This window comes from Mesoplodon densirostris, chromosome 2, assembly GCF_025265405.1.
Source record: "Mesoplodon densirostris isolate mMesDen1 chromosome 2, mMesDen1 primary haplotype, whole genome shotgun sequence".
Taxonomy (NCBI): Eukaryota; Metazoa; Chordata; class Mammalia; order Artiodactyla; family Ziphiidae; genus Mesoplodon; species Mesoplodon densirostris.
Genome location: NC_082662.1, coordinates 140,477,664 through 140,490,631, shown reverse-complemented (window position 1 = coordinate 140,490,631; position 12,968 = coordinate 140,477,664). Strand labels below are relative to the sequence as shown.

General features: G+C 51.4%; 1 protein-coding gene across 1 annotated transcript in view; it reads right to left on the bottom strand.

Moving 5' to 3' along the window:
* Positions 1 to 7,018: 7,018 nt before the first annotated feature.
* The window catches only part of PLXNA2 (plexin A2), a 217,485-nt gene continuing 211,535 nt past the window's right edge, over positions 7,019 to 12,968 (bottom strand). The window contains exons 29-32 of the mRNA XM_060090971.1: positions 11,792 to 11,961; positions 9,060 to 9,272; positions 8,235 to 8,385; positions 7,019 to 7,530 (exon numbers count right to left, since the gene is read on the bottom strand). Of these exons, the coding sequence (XP_059946954.1) occupies positions 7,435 to 7,530; positions 8,235 to 8,385; positions 9,060 to 9,272; positions 11,792 to 11,961 (630 nt within the window). The 3' untranslated portion in view covers positions 7,019 to 7,434. The remainder of the gene's footprint in view (positions 7,531 to 8,234; positions 8,386 to 9,059; positions 9,273 to 11,791; positions 11,962 to 12,968) is intronic.

Here is a 12,968-nt window from a genome sequence, read left to right as displayed (position 1 = left end):
AAAAGGTTGAGTCTTTCTCTCTTAGTATAATGAATAGTGTTGATATTAGATCATAAAGTCTGAGAAAGCTGCAACTTTAAGACTTATCTTTTTTCCCCTTTGTATGTCTAACAGTGCCTAGTCTAGTGTCATTCTCAGTGCAATTAATGGATTGACAGTGATTGTATTGAGAAAATGTGAATAGTAATGGATGCTGAAGAGTGCTCTCATAGCACTTGCTTTTTACAAGAGGAAGGATCACTTCCTGGGAAGACTTTCAAGTATTAAATTGTTCTAGAGCTAATGGAAGGCAGTGTTGTGCAGTGGAAAGAGCAGAGTATCTGTGTGACCTTAAGCAAATCCCTTAACCTCTCTGATCTCAGACTATAAAAATGGAACAGGTCTATCACATGAGACTGAGAGGCCTAAAAGAGAGGATGTTCCAGTGTTTTCAGTATGGAGGTGGTTCACAACATCCATTCATTCAATCATTCTTTCATTCTGAACATTCTCTTTGGCACCTGCTATAGGCCTGCCCAGTGCTCAGTGTGCTCTGTCTTGGGACTACAACAGTGACCAGGATAGACAGACACCTCCTCCCCAATTTCTTCCTTCCCTGAGGATAGTAGTTCCTGCAACAGATATTTAATAACAGAGGTGCCCCAAGATCAAGTTACTGAGGGGAGAGATGGTGGGGTGGGAAGAAAATTGGGGAAACTCTGGGGTACAAGGACTACATGCAGAGAAATGGCCTTTTCCATGCAGTCCATATGGCCCTGTGGGCCAGCCCAGCTGACCCCAGGGTCCCCAGCAGGCAGTGGCAGAGGCCGGTCTCATCTAACTGCTCCTGCCCCACACTGCCAACCCTCCAGGAGCTTGCCAGGGTCACGTTAGTGCTTCTGCTGAGGAATGATTATACCTTCATCACTGTGGTGGAACCGAGTGCCTCCAGTGCTCAAGGCCTGCATTTATAAGAGAAGCGGAGGATGGTTTAATGTTAGCAAAACAGCCCAGTGCACTCACAACAAAACCTCCGTGCAATGGAAAACGATGTACTAATTACACACAGGCCTCGGCAACATGCTCTTCTCCTGGCTCTTCAGGGTGTTGTGTTTGCATTTTTCTCACCCTCAAGACCAGCATTTGCATCTCTCCAGTCTCTCCGCAAATGAGTGTGTGTGTGTGTGTGTGTGTGTGTGTGTGTGTGTACGCACAAACACCATTAACTCAGAGGCTGCAGAATAGGCCCTGAAATATCTTCACAGGAATTATTTCTCTGAATCTACAATAATTCTACAACTCTAGTGTGCACTAGATTTATCAATATGCAGTTGTTTACATGACTGTGGTTTTCAAGTCCCAGGCCCCATTCTTACATGTGTTGGCTGCCTGTATAAGACATGTAAGATTGGGCTGTCCTTGAAAGCAGGGTCTGTGTCTCCCCTGTCGGGCTAGAGGCACCCTGAAGGCAGGGGCTATCTCTGCGTCAGATTGGAGGCCCTCTGAGGGTGAGGGCTGTACCTCATCCTTAAGGATCCTCCACTGAGTGCTGGGTCTGAGTCTGTGGGCCCAGACACAGTTCTGACGTCATGGAGGTAGATCGGTGGTTTTCTGGCACGCTCCTTTGAGACGTCAGATTGACAGGTTATCCTCAACTGCTCCTTTAGCGGCCGAGAGTGGAAGTGTCACCCACACACTTTGGGACATGGGAAAGAAAAATAGAAAAAAGGAGGTACAGCAAGGGGAAAGGGATATGGCATCCTCAGGACAAACATCAATTCCCTACCTCTAGGATGCAGTTGCCTCTGGACTCCATGTCAGCCCTGAACTGCTTTTATCCCCCAGGCCACAGCCCAACACTTTTTTCTCCCCTGGGCTGGATCTAAAAGCACACAGTATCTGGCATCTTTCCCTTGATTCACCCTTAATCCCTCAACTGAGAATAAAAGAAAAACAACCAAAAAACCCTTCCATGGCACAGCTGAGACATTCCTTTTTCAGAATCCTTATGATTTTCATACCCTAAAAGGCTGATGAGGGCAAAGTTTGTGTCTTTCTCATTTATTATTTCATCCCCCAGCACTTACCACAATGCCATTCCATGGTAGGTGCTTGAAATTTTTAATACAAATAAATGAATGTAATTTTCAGGAAGGACTGCAGGTGAATCTCCTCCTTCTGAGACCTAATTCACCCCTAGGAAAGCACCTCAACCCAAAGTCTGCACTATCAGCCTGTTGTTGGAGAAAAGCGATGTTCTGGGTCTTGGGGCCAGGGGGCAGTGTTCACCTATTGGTAGAGCCAGAGCATGTGCATGTGTGAGTGTGTGTGTGTGTGTGTGTGTGTGTGTGTGTGTGAGTGCTGGTGTGTTGACGCTGATAATTGGACACTAATAAGCTCCGGCTCCAGAGAGAATTCTAGAAGTCCTTCAAAACAACTTAGCTCATCTTCCCATGAGTACCCTCCTTCTTAAATATGCCCAGGAAATGTTTTTCTGCATATATGCTACTGAACAACCAGGTTTATTTGAAGATTTAAGGTTTTTTTAATCCAGTAAACTTTATTTATATATAACAACAGTACAAATTGTGTCCTTGGCTTGCAAAATAGGAGTGTTTCATATTTACAGTAGGTACACAATAATATATTAGAATGACCAAAAAAACCCAGTTTATTGGAACATTTTAAATACATAATTTTCTTACAGTTTTTATTCCACAACACCTGTAAAAACAACAAAACTGGACAGCTATCTTTCTATTTTCTTAAAAAAATATATAATACAGATTCCAGTGTGTCAAGAAGAGTGGGTTTGCGTAGGAGAAGTTGAGGGGAGAGGCAGGTGGGCTCAGGTCCTTAGTCTCGTGGTACAAAGAGCTTGTCCCTCCCTCCCTGACACACTTGGGAACAAATGCTCTGTAGGGGGAACTACATTCCATTATGTTCTCCACCTGTAATGCCAACGCAGGGAGCACACGAGGCCTGAGTCGGGGCCTTGACTGAAATCCAGACGATGCGTCCCATCTCCTTGAGGTGAGGACAGGAGGCACGGGCTGCACTGCAGAAAGGATAGAGGGGAGAGTCCCTTTAGGGTGAGGGGAATGCGATGGGCATGTCCATGAAAGGCCCAGAATCTCCAGTTTGCTGACAGGGCTGAGGCCCTGTCCCCCAGGTCCTCCCTAATACCAAGGGTGAAACTTTATCTTTTATCCCTGGCATCACGGAGCCCCCACATGCTAAAACTTCACTCTTGAGGAAACCAGAAGAATGGAAAGAGACAGGGAAGAGAGACTGGGGTGATGAAGAGGAGGCCGCCATCTTCTCAAAGCGTGTTCCTGAGACAAGGCACCAGAAGGCCCTGAACTTCACCTCCCCAGTCCCCCCAGAGGACCTGCTCCCACAGCCCTGTGTCCACTAAACTCCTCTGCGTTTTCTCACCCACAGAGCCCCCACCACTGAGGCTCAGTTCTTTCCTGCCCATGGCCAGGGCCCAGGAACCTCAGGCAGGACAGCATGGCCTCCCTGAGGGCAGCTGCCCGCTCAGTATCTACTGGCTGCAGGTTAATGGGGGCAGTGTGGCAACTGGGATGCACCTGGAGACTGATCAGCCAGAGGCTTTCAAACACTCTCCATTTGTGCTGCCCAGACCATCGTAGTCCAGCTCACCCATCCATCGCTTCTGCTTCATGCTCAGCAGGGCCAGGGGCCTCGACTGCTATTTCTTGTCCCCGTTTGGTAGAAATAAAGGAAGGCCAGGAGCTCAAGCAGCAGGGGACGTGCCACCAGAAGAGACAGCAGCAGTGGGAACGAGAAAGGCTCTCATGGCTCTCAGGACTGTCCCCAGAACAAGGTAAGGCAGCTGGGTTGGTCGGCTTTCTTCCTTCTTCTGGCTCCCTTTTCTACAAAACGTGTGCCCTCTGCAGGTCTGGGAGGTGAGCTATGCAGGCTAAGTTGGTAGCAGGAACCAGCAGCCTGAAGAATGTCAGTTTGCCAGAAGAAGGCCCTTCTTGGTCTCATTCGTTGCTGTTTCTTAGCACCTGGAGCAGGGCCTAGCAAGCAGTGTTAGCGCAGGAACGTTCTCTGAATGAATGAATACAGGAAACAGCTCCCTCCTGCGAGTGAGGTTCCCAGTGGATCCGTGCTTCTACTGACTGAACTTCTCAAGGAGGGGGAACTCTCTGTCAGTAGTGGATCAGGAATGGTTCTGAGAGATGGGCTGTGGAGAGCTGTAGGAGGGCAAGCACAGAAGCACCTGAGCCCCTGCTGGGGGGGAAGGCAGCAGCAGACCAGCCGGAAGGACTCACTCCACCAAGATGGACAGCTTGTCCATCTCCGTCTTGTGTATGAGCACCCTCTGTCTTGCCAAGCACATTTCTGGGGTGCTTTTCCTTTCCCTTTTCCAGAGGATTGTCTCTTGTGCAGACCAGTGAAACAAAACGGAGCTGGATCAACCTTCCAGAGAGAAGTCCCTCTCTGCCTCCCTCCAAGATAGATGACTTCATGTGGGGGAGGGAACGTGACTTTAATACTTATCCCTTACACAAGGTCAAAATATGTTCACATCACATCGGATAACAGTGAGGACAGAGGCCAATTAACTCCTTCTCCTCCCATCCCACAGGCCATGCACTCTTGGCGACCCAAAGCCAAGCAAGGCTCTCCATCCTTTCACCCTCACGGCCTGACTTGAGTCCAGTCGAGTTTTCCTTTATCTTAATTCGTTCCTTAGGGACACCCCTGTGCCACAGCCTTTGCCAGCCCACATTCCCCAGCTCTCTCATGGAATCCTGAGAAGCGTGGTCAAGCTTCTCAGGCCAGCTCTGGTACCTCTCTTCTCCACTGTCCAAGCGGCCATCCCCCCATCATTCTCCCACTCCTCCAAAACCTTCAAGGAAGCATCCCCAGGGGTGGTGAATGGTCACCCGAAGTAGCTGCTGGGAGACACCCGGGTAGATGCCTACAGGTCGCAGTTGAGATGTCTAACTTTTACTTCTTGGTGGGGCAAAGCCCAGGATGCCAGTCTGAGCAGAGGTGTGATCAGAAAACCTTCCTTCAGAGCTCAGAAGTAAAATGAGGGTGGGTTGCACTTCTCTGTGGGCAGCACAAAGTCCCCTGCTCACGTGCCTCTTGCCGTATCTCCTCGCCTTTCATCTCCATAAATCATGGGCTCTGAGCTGATCAGCTTTGGGTATATGAAGGGCAAACACTTTGGCTTAGTGCAGAAGGCCAGTCATTAGTATTTCTTTCAGGCTATTAATAAGGCCCAGAGAAACTTTAACAGAAGTGGATTATCAGAAGAAAGTGGCCTTCCCATGGCTGGTTGTGAATTATAATGAAAACAGCGAGTTTCCTGAGTATTTTGCTGAATGCTTTTCTCCTCCCATTTGTCGGCTGCATTCAGGCAAGAAACTGGAGCTGAGGCGACCAGGCAAGGTCTGCTGTGTGGTTAGCACAGTGATCCAAAGCCACACCCCAGCGATGGAAGCCAGCCCTCAGAGCTACCCCTCCCCCGGCCCTTTCCCGGCAATCCAATGTGGTCAGCAGAGCTTTTGCAAACTGGAAGTTTTGGAGGTAAATCAGGGCACAGAGAAGCCAGGGCCCAGAGTTAATTACAGAGGAAATGACCCTGGTCTGGTATCCGCTGGGGGTGGCTGGTCCCGATTCCCAGCCTCGCAGCCCCTTGTGAAGTAGAAGGTGGGAAGGGTAGGCGGGTCCTCTCCTGCTGCCCCTCTTCCCACCCCTTTGCCTTTCTCTTGTCCTCTTTCCCACTCACTCCGATGCTGCCTGCGGAGAAGTTGGAGCTGGCTGCTTGGATTCTTGCCAGGGTGGGAAGCCCGGAAACTCCGGTGGCTGTCCGGTCACTAGGGTCCTGCACCAGCGGAGGTGCCTTCCTCTGGATGCCTCCCACTGCCTTCCATGGGGCCTCAGGACCAGGGTGTGGAACTTTGGTCTCTTTATTTGGAAACTACACTTAGGACGGATGGTCATCCATGGATTTAGGTGTCAGCAGGAGAGAGAGAAGCCGCCCACTTGTCCTTCAAACTCATAAGGACGTGAGAGGCAGAAAGAGAGGCCGGAGAAGACATAACATGGGGATGCTACAGTCATCTCTACCGAGGACAGTGCTCAGACGACCAGGAGCTTCCACACACGAGCGAAGGGCTGTCTCCCCTTTCTAGGCATGAGAGAATAAAAGACAGAAAGCACAACAATAAATACTGCAGCTTCTTGAACCTATGCTCTTCAAGTATTGCTTGCTGTAAACAGTGTTTGATTTTTGTTTTAATTGCAAGAAACCACTGGCGGATTGGAGCAGAATCCAAAGCCAAACACCCATATCCCCAGGTCAGCTCCCAAATGGAATCTCCTGGAGGCCTGGCCCACGCACCTCCAAGGCCTTTCCCCAGGGTGCCTGGTTTATGACAGTGACGGACGTAAGGCAGAGCTGCCCAGCATCCTCGGGGAGGCCAGGCCTCTGGTCTCGGAGAGGCTCACCTCTCCCCCACTTCTGGTAGTAACTTCAGGGAAACCCAAAGGAAAAGTACCAAAATCAGCTCCTCATCTGTTGAGGTTTAGGATTAAATAAAACAAAACAACCAAACAGTAGCAAAAAGCATTGGTACTCTACAGACACACGTCCTCTGGAGATGAGAATACACAGGTGTGCGTATGTAAAGCTGTTTCCAGTCAGCCAGGTGGAGCCGCTCGATGGCTTTGCCATTTGTGCAAAGGCTGGTTAGTCCTTCCCCACCTCTTACGGCTGCCAGGATAATTTCAGGTTTCACTGGCCTCTCTTTTTGCGAAGTGTTTGGTGCCAACTTGTGCTATTCTTCAGCTCCTCACTTTAAAAAAAAAAAAAAACAATCCCAAAGGCAAGGAAACAATCCTTTTTCCCTCTGCTTTCTCTCAGCATCTCTCTGTAGGCGTTTTCCGGCATTGGGAACCAGGAATTATACGAGGAAGGAGGGACAGGGGTAAAAGAAGGAAAGGGGGACAGAAATCAGAATTAAACGAAAGTTGGACGGGATGAACAGGGAAGCTTTTTGTTTTGTTTTATTTCTGGTTTTCCTTTTTCTTAAAAAAAATTAAATAAAGTTCTCATTATTTCCCCAATATACACTGAATGAGTTTTCATGCAAAGCAGCAGTCACAGAGGCAGAACCGCGCCCAGTCGTGCCTCTCAGCTTGAAGAGCCACCTTCTCTGGGTCCTGGCGTCCCTCTCGTCCTCGCCGCGGGGGTATGGGGTGGATGACACCCCTGGTCTCTCCCTGCAGGAACAGGCTGTGACGCAACTTGGCTGGCGTGGGGAGAGGGGTCCTCCCCTCTCCCCGGGAGGGAGTCTCAGGGGACAGCAAGCGCTGGGGCCTGATCCCCGTCACTTGTCCTTCCTTCTGAGATGCCCAGTGTGACAGCTTTCACGGGTCCCTCTTCCCAGGAACAGGAGGCTCCATCTCTCAGCTCTCAATGGACATGGCGTTTATAAGCTGTTCCACCTTGTATGCCAGCCGCTGTCGCCGGGCCTGCTCGTCCTGCTCGAGTGCCCCAATGAGCTGAGGAACAGAAGCAAAGGGGGTGGGGGGGGGCAGACTTAGCACTCAGCATGGAAGAGGCCATTTTCCAGAATCCTATATCCTTCTATCTGCCTTTCCATTCTGCCTTAATGAATATAACCTTAAATAATGTAAATGATTCATTGAATATATGTATGACATACATATGTGTGTGTGTGTATGTATGTGTGTGTATGTACATATCTAAAGTATTTTAAATGACATTTAGCATATAGCAAGTGCTATGTGTTAGCTATTATTATTGCTACTACGATTACATTCAGGTACAATGCTAATGCGTGACTTGTGAATTCTCTGGAGCTGTCCTCTTCAGGATCCAGTCATGTCCACCTGTCTGTCTGAAATGTAACTGACAGCACCTGCCCAACTGCAAAGAATAGTCTGATTCATTGTTTAAGAATGGATGAAATTAATCGTACACTTTGAACTGGAAAACAATTACATTATTCAATAAAGGTGTTATGGATTGCATGAACAATGAGGGCAAGACAATGGAAGGCGTAAGAAAGCACTGAATGAATCAGGAGAGGATAGGCTGCTTCTAAAAGCATGGTGATGACTTTTTGACTCCGTGAATGTGTTTTCTGAATTACCCTCCGTTGCTCTTTTTAAAGGATGGAGCCCTGCTTTTTGTTTAACCTGCTTTGCCCCCTGAGTGCATTCTTCCCAGGGCCCTGACTCACCTCTTCACTGTACTTGCTGACGTAGGAGTAGATCTCATTGAGGGCACTCAGCATGTTGAACTCCACGGCGTGCAGGCGGGATTGCTCGGCGAGGTAGGCGTTCATGTCCTGGTCACTGATGGCGGGGAGCTTGGCGATGTCTGCGTAGTATCTGCCATAGAGAGGACAGGCTCCTTGGTGGGGACTCAGCAAATACTGCCTATACCTACCCTGGCCCCAGAACCCCTGAGACCACAGTTGTCCCCAGCTGCTCCTGCATCCCTATTTCTCTTCTGACGAAGCTTCCTCTGGCCTCTTCCCTCAAGCTGAGGTTGGGGCCTGGAGGCTGGTTTTCCCTAAGGTTGGGGCCTGGAGACTGGTTTTCCCTAACTACTAACTTTCCAGGGTAGTTAAAAGCCCAGACTCTGACCAGACTCCTTGTATTCAAATTCCAGCTCTGCTACCTGCTAGCTGTGTGACCTTGGGTAAGTTATTTTGCCTCTCTGTGCTTCAGTTTCCTCCTCAGTAAAATGGGGATGATAATAATACCTACTTCACAACTCTGCTGGATATTTTAGTGAGGTGATACATACAACATCTTTATCACAGTGCTGGGTGCTTAGCATGTGCTCAATAAATGGTAATTAGAATGCTAATGATCTGACTTGAAGGGTACAAAGCTTCCCTTTCTTCCCCCAGCAGGAACTTTGGACAAGAGAGAAAAAGGTGAGCATCAGGTCCCGAAGGCACCACAAACGTGGTTTTGAGTCCTTGGTCAGTGAAGCCCAGAGGAGGGAATGCAGCAGGCGTTCAGGGCCACGGGCCTGTCCTGAGGGCGCTACCGACCTTTCCACCCAGCTCTTGTAGCTGGGGATGTCCTTGGCATAGAGCAGCTTGTTGGAAGGGGAGTCCTTGCCCAGCCGGTGCTCCGATGTTGAACAAGAGTCCATGAAGGTCTGGGCCACCACAGAGAGGCAGGCGTCCGTGATGCTGCCCTTGTGGATGTCAAATACAAACTGGGGGTTCTTGATCACGTTCACCCAGAAGCGCAGAGGGAGGCTGTAGGAAACAGCAGAGCAGAGTCTGAGGGCCGTACCTTGGCCGTGCCCCATGCTGTTCACCAACATTCCTCCCTCCCCCACAAATGCCAAATTCTCTCAAACGAAGTCACAGAAAACGGGTCCGGCCAGGGCTGCCAATTTAGGCTAAGCTGTTACTGATGCTGGGAGAAAAGGAGAGGCACCATTGTGTCCTAATGGGGTGCTGACCCTGTTCTCTGACAACTGAGAGGTGGGTGTGGGTGGCTTCGTTCCCTCCTGGAGGTCTTTTCCAAACGCCTCTGTGTCCCCAGGGAAGCCCAAGTACAGAGGGCTGCACAGTCTTCTCAGAGCTTCAAACAAGGCCCCCAGGCTCCCCGAGCCCCTTCCCAATGCCCGTGGCCATTGTCCAGAAGGATGCAGTGGCAGCCCCAGCACGGGCTCCGAGTGGGCGCAAAGGGCGCCACCTTGCTCCCCACCCAGCCCGGCTGCCCAGCTGCTTCCCAGGGCTGGCCTGGCCTGGCTGGGCTGCGGAATGGGCTCCCCTGGGGGCAGCTCTTTCACGACTCTCCCCAGGGGCTTTCTCGGATCTGGTCGGGGGCAGAGGAAGAAGAGGAGGCCATTGCTGGCACGCTGGGAATGACTCACTACAGGACTCCGCGTTTCTCCCACCCCAAGAGGAACTGATCAGTCGTTAGGAGAGTTCTTTCTGCAACTTGGGAATTTATAATCGGAGGAGAATGCTTTTTCTCTGCTCCTTAGGCCATAAGGAGGATAAGCCCATTTACTCCCCTTCAAAACCAGAACAGCTGCTGTTTCTGCTGCCTTTTCCAACTTGGCCGTCTCCTCCAGCTGCCTGCAGGCCCTTAACTCTTTTGGATCCTCTGTGGAATGAGCCCTGTCCCCGGCTTGTCCTTCGGGCCTGAGATGTTTCAGCCATCCAAACTACCTCCCCCCCTCCTTCATTTTCTCTTGATTCTCCTGGACCCCAAACTTTCCCAAATGTCTCAGTTCATGCCAAGTTTTGCGAAAGATCAGCTGTGCCCACTCCAAGTCCTTCCATCATGATTTCGGCTTATCTTTCCAAATGCAACGGGATCACTCACTTTCCTTAACCTGGAGGGAGTGGCCTGGGCTGAGAGGTGACTCCTCTCTTCTACCTCCCCTTCCCCCGGCAGCTTTGGAAGCTTCTAATAGTCTTTCCTTGGACATTAGGGACCTGAGGTCTGGCTAAGGGGACTCTCCCCACCACAACTCCAGGGCAGAGTATTTCTATGACTTGGGCCTGGCCGGAAGCAGAGGGCACGGAGATGGGGATAATCCAGAACTTTCTCTTGATTCCCTTGAAATTGCCACTCCCGGCGCTGGACTGAGGATCCGCCAAAGCAAAGGGAACAGCCATGGCCCCGGCCCTGGGAATGCAGATGAATGAAAGGCCTGTCCCAGTGACGTGCACTGGAGCCTCCTCACCCCACGACCACCAGAGCCTCTTCATTTCACTCCACTGTGATCAAAGCTGCAGACTTCGGAGCGCTTGGCAGCCACGACACCCCGGAAAAGAAGGAATATATGGGGTTTGGGGGTGGGTTTTTCCAAAGTGTTTTGCTGGTTGCTAGGACTTTTGATTCCCAAATAACAGCCGGGACCCATCTGTGCCGGCTCTGTTTTCTGAGGAGATGGCTGACTCCAGACAGCTGTGTGGGCTGCCTGCCCAACCCAAATGCCTGGATCCCCTCTCTCCCCTCTCTGTGCTCTTTTCCTGAAGGAAGGCTTTTACTCCGGCTCTTGGCCAGGCCCTTTGTGACCTGAAAGTCAGTCTTCAGCGTGGTCTGTGGTCCAGGTTCAAAACCCAGGAGAGAAAAGTCTTGCGTAAAGAGCCCGCAGGAGCTGTTTCTCCCACTGCTGGGTTTGGCTGCGGAGGTTACCTTAGGGGAGACAGTCACGCCTGCAGGACGTCCTGCCTGCTGCTTCCTGAAAGCCATGGCGCCGGGGTAATCACTTGGCCTTAAGGGATCACGTTTGCAATGACAACCTCGTAGTTGGTGGGCTCAAGTCTACAGCAGGTGCAAGCTCTCTCCCAGCACGGGTCAACTTCCCCAGGGTCTAAGTTTAATTCAGGGCTTCCCCATTTCAGGAAGTGCCTTAGGTTCTGCTGTGCTCAGAATGCCCCACAATGCCTGTCTGTGAAGTTCTGCTGCTAGGTCTCAGACGTGGCTCTTTGTGTAGGTTCTTCCAGCCCCCTTTCCTAAGAACCAGAAGTTAGGGAGGACGAGGCACGTCCTGGAGAAGGCTCTGAGCCTGGAAGGACAGAGCTCAAGGGTGCGTCTGTCCTGGTGCCAGGCTCTATGCCGGGCAGGGCTCACTTGGCGCCTGGGGACCATGTTTGCTCTGCAGAGCATATGTTTGTCCCAGGAGCCTTGGATTACTCAGCCACAGCAGAGAACAGGCTCCGCCCATCTCCCTGGTCCCTGCTAGTCCTCATCCCCCGCAGCTTGCAGCCTCGCCAGGCTGCAGCTCTCCCTGGGCTCCCCAGGGGTTTACCAGTTGCTCTTCCAGGTGTGCCGCACATCTGTGTCGTGGATGCTGTGTCTGTCTGCCTGCTCATCCAGGAAATCAAACATGTACTTGATGGCCAGGGGGAGAGCGCTGCCCCGGTGCACGGTGCTGAACAAGGTCTCAAACAAGTCGTCCACGAACTTCTGCAGGGTGCCCTGGAGGAGGGGTGGTGGGAAAGTATGAGGTGGGGGAGGGGGACGGGCAGCAGGCGGGCAGACCAGATGGTGCCTTGGACCGATCCTGCCTTGGAAATGTGTCTGCAATGCCAGGCTGTGCACAGAGTGTGGTGGGAGTGGGGGTGGGGTGGGTGTTGGGGAGGTGGGAAGGACTGAATGGGCTGCAGATTCCTGGCAAGAACCTCCTCCAACCTGCGGCCACATGCCACATTTCTGCATGTGTCCATGGCAGGCGGGTGTGGGCGTGGGGAGTCTGACTGAAGACAGCAAGTGCTCCGAGCCCAGGCTTCCCACGGGGAATGACGGGCAGAGGCTGGTACGAGAGGGTGTCTAAAGAACAAGATGGAGGGCTGGACCTTTCCAGCGGGAGCAGGGCAGGACTGCAGAGGGTCTCACAGGAAGGTGTGAAAGGCTCACCATGTTAGTGGCCTGGGATAAGTGGTGTCTGGAGTGGGGACTGGGTGAAGGGTCCAGATCCAAGAACACTGAGACACAGCCCTGATCACAGGGCCTTGGAGGGTACCTGGGGCAGGGACAAGGCTGGGCCTGGGGCCCACAGTCTGCACGTTCGAAAAACCCCTCTGAAGGTCAGGAAAATGTCCAACCTTTTGGTGTCTCTTTGTTGGTCTCTTATTAGCATATTAGACAAAGCAAAATTTGAGACGCATGGTCTGATGGTGTATTTCTGAGGCACTTCAGGGGGCAAGTCTGAGATGCCACTGTATTAGAATTTCAGCCACATTTTTGTGGGGTCAGTGGGGGACAGTCCTGGCAAATAGGGGCTGGATGATTGCTATGCATATAGGCAAACTTTTCTCTGCTAGGGAGGCTAGAAGACAGCTTTAGAACATAGCTTCCAGCACGGCCGCTGCCTCGCTTCCATCAGCATTTGGGGGTAGATGAGATGGGACGGGGAAGGGGAAGCCTTCTCTTGGATACCAGAAGGACCAGGCCTTCACGCTTTTCCTCCCACTGTGGCCAGAAAG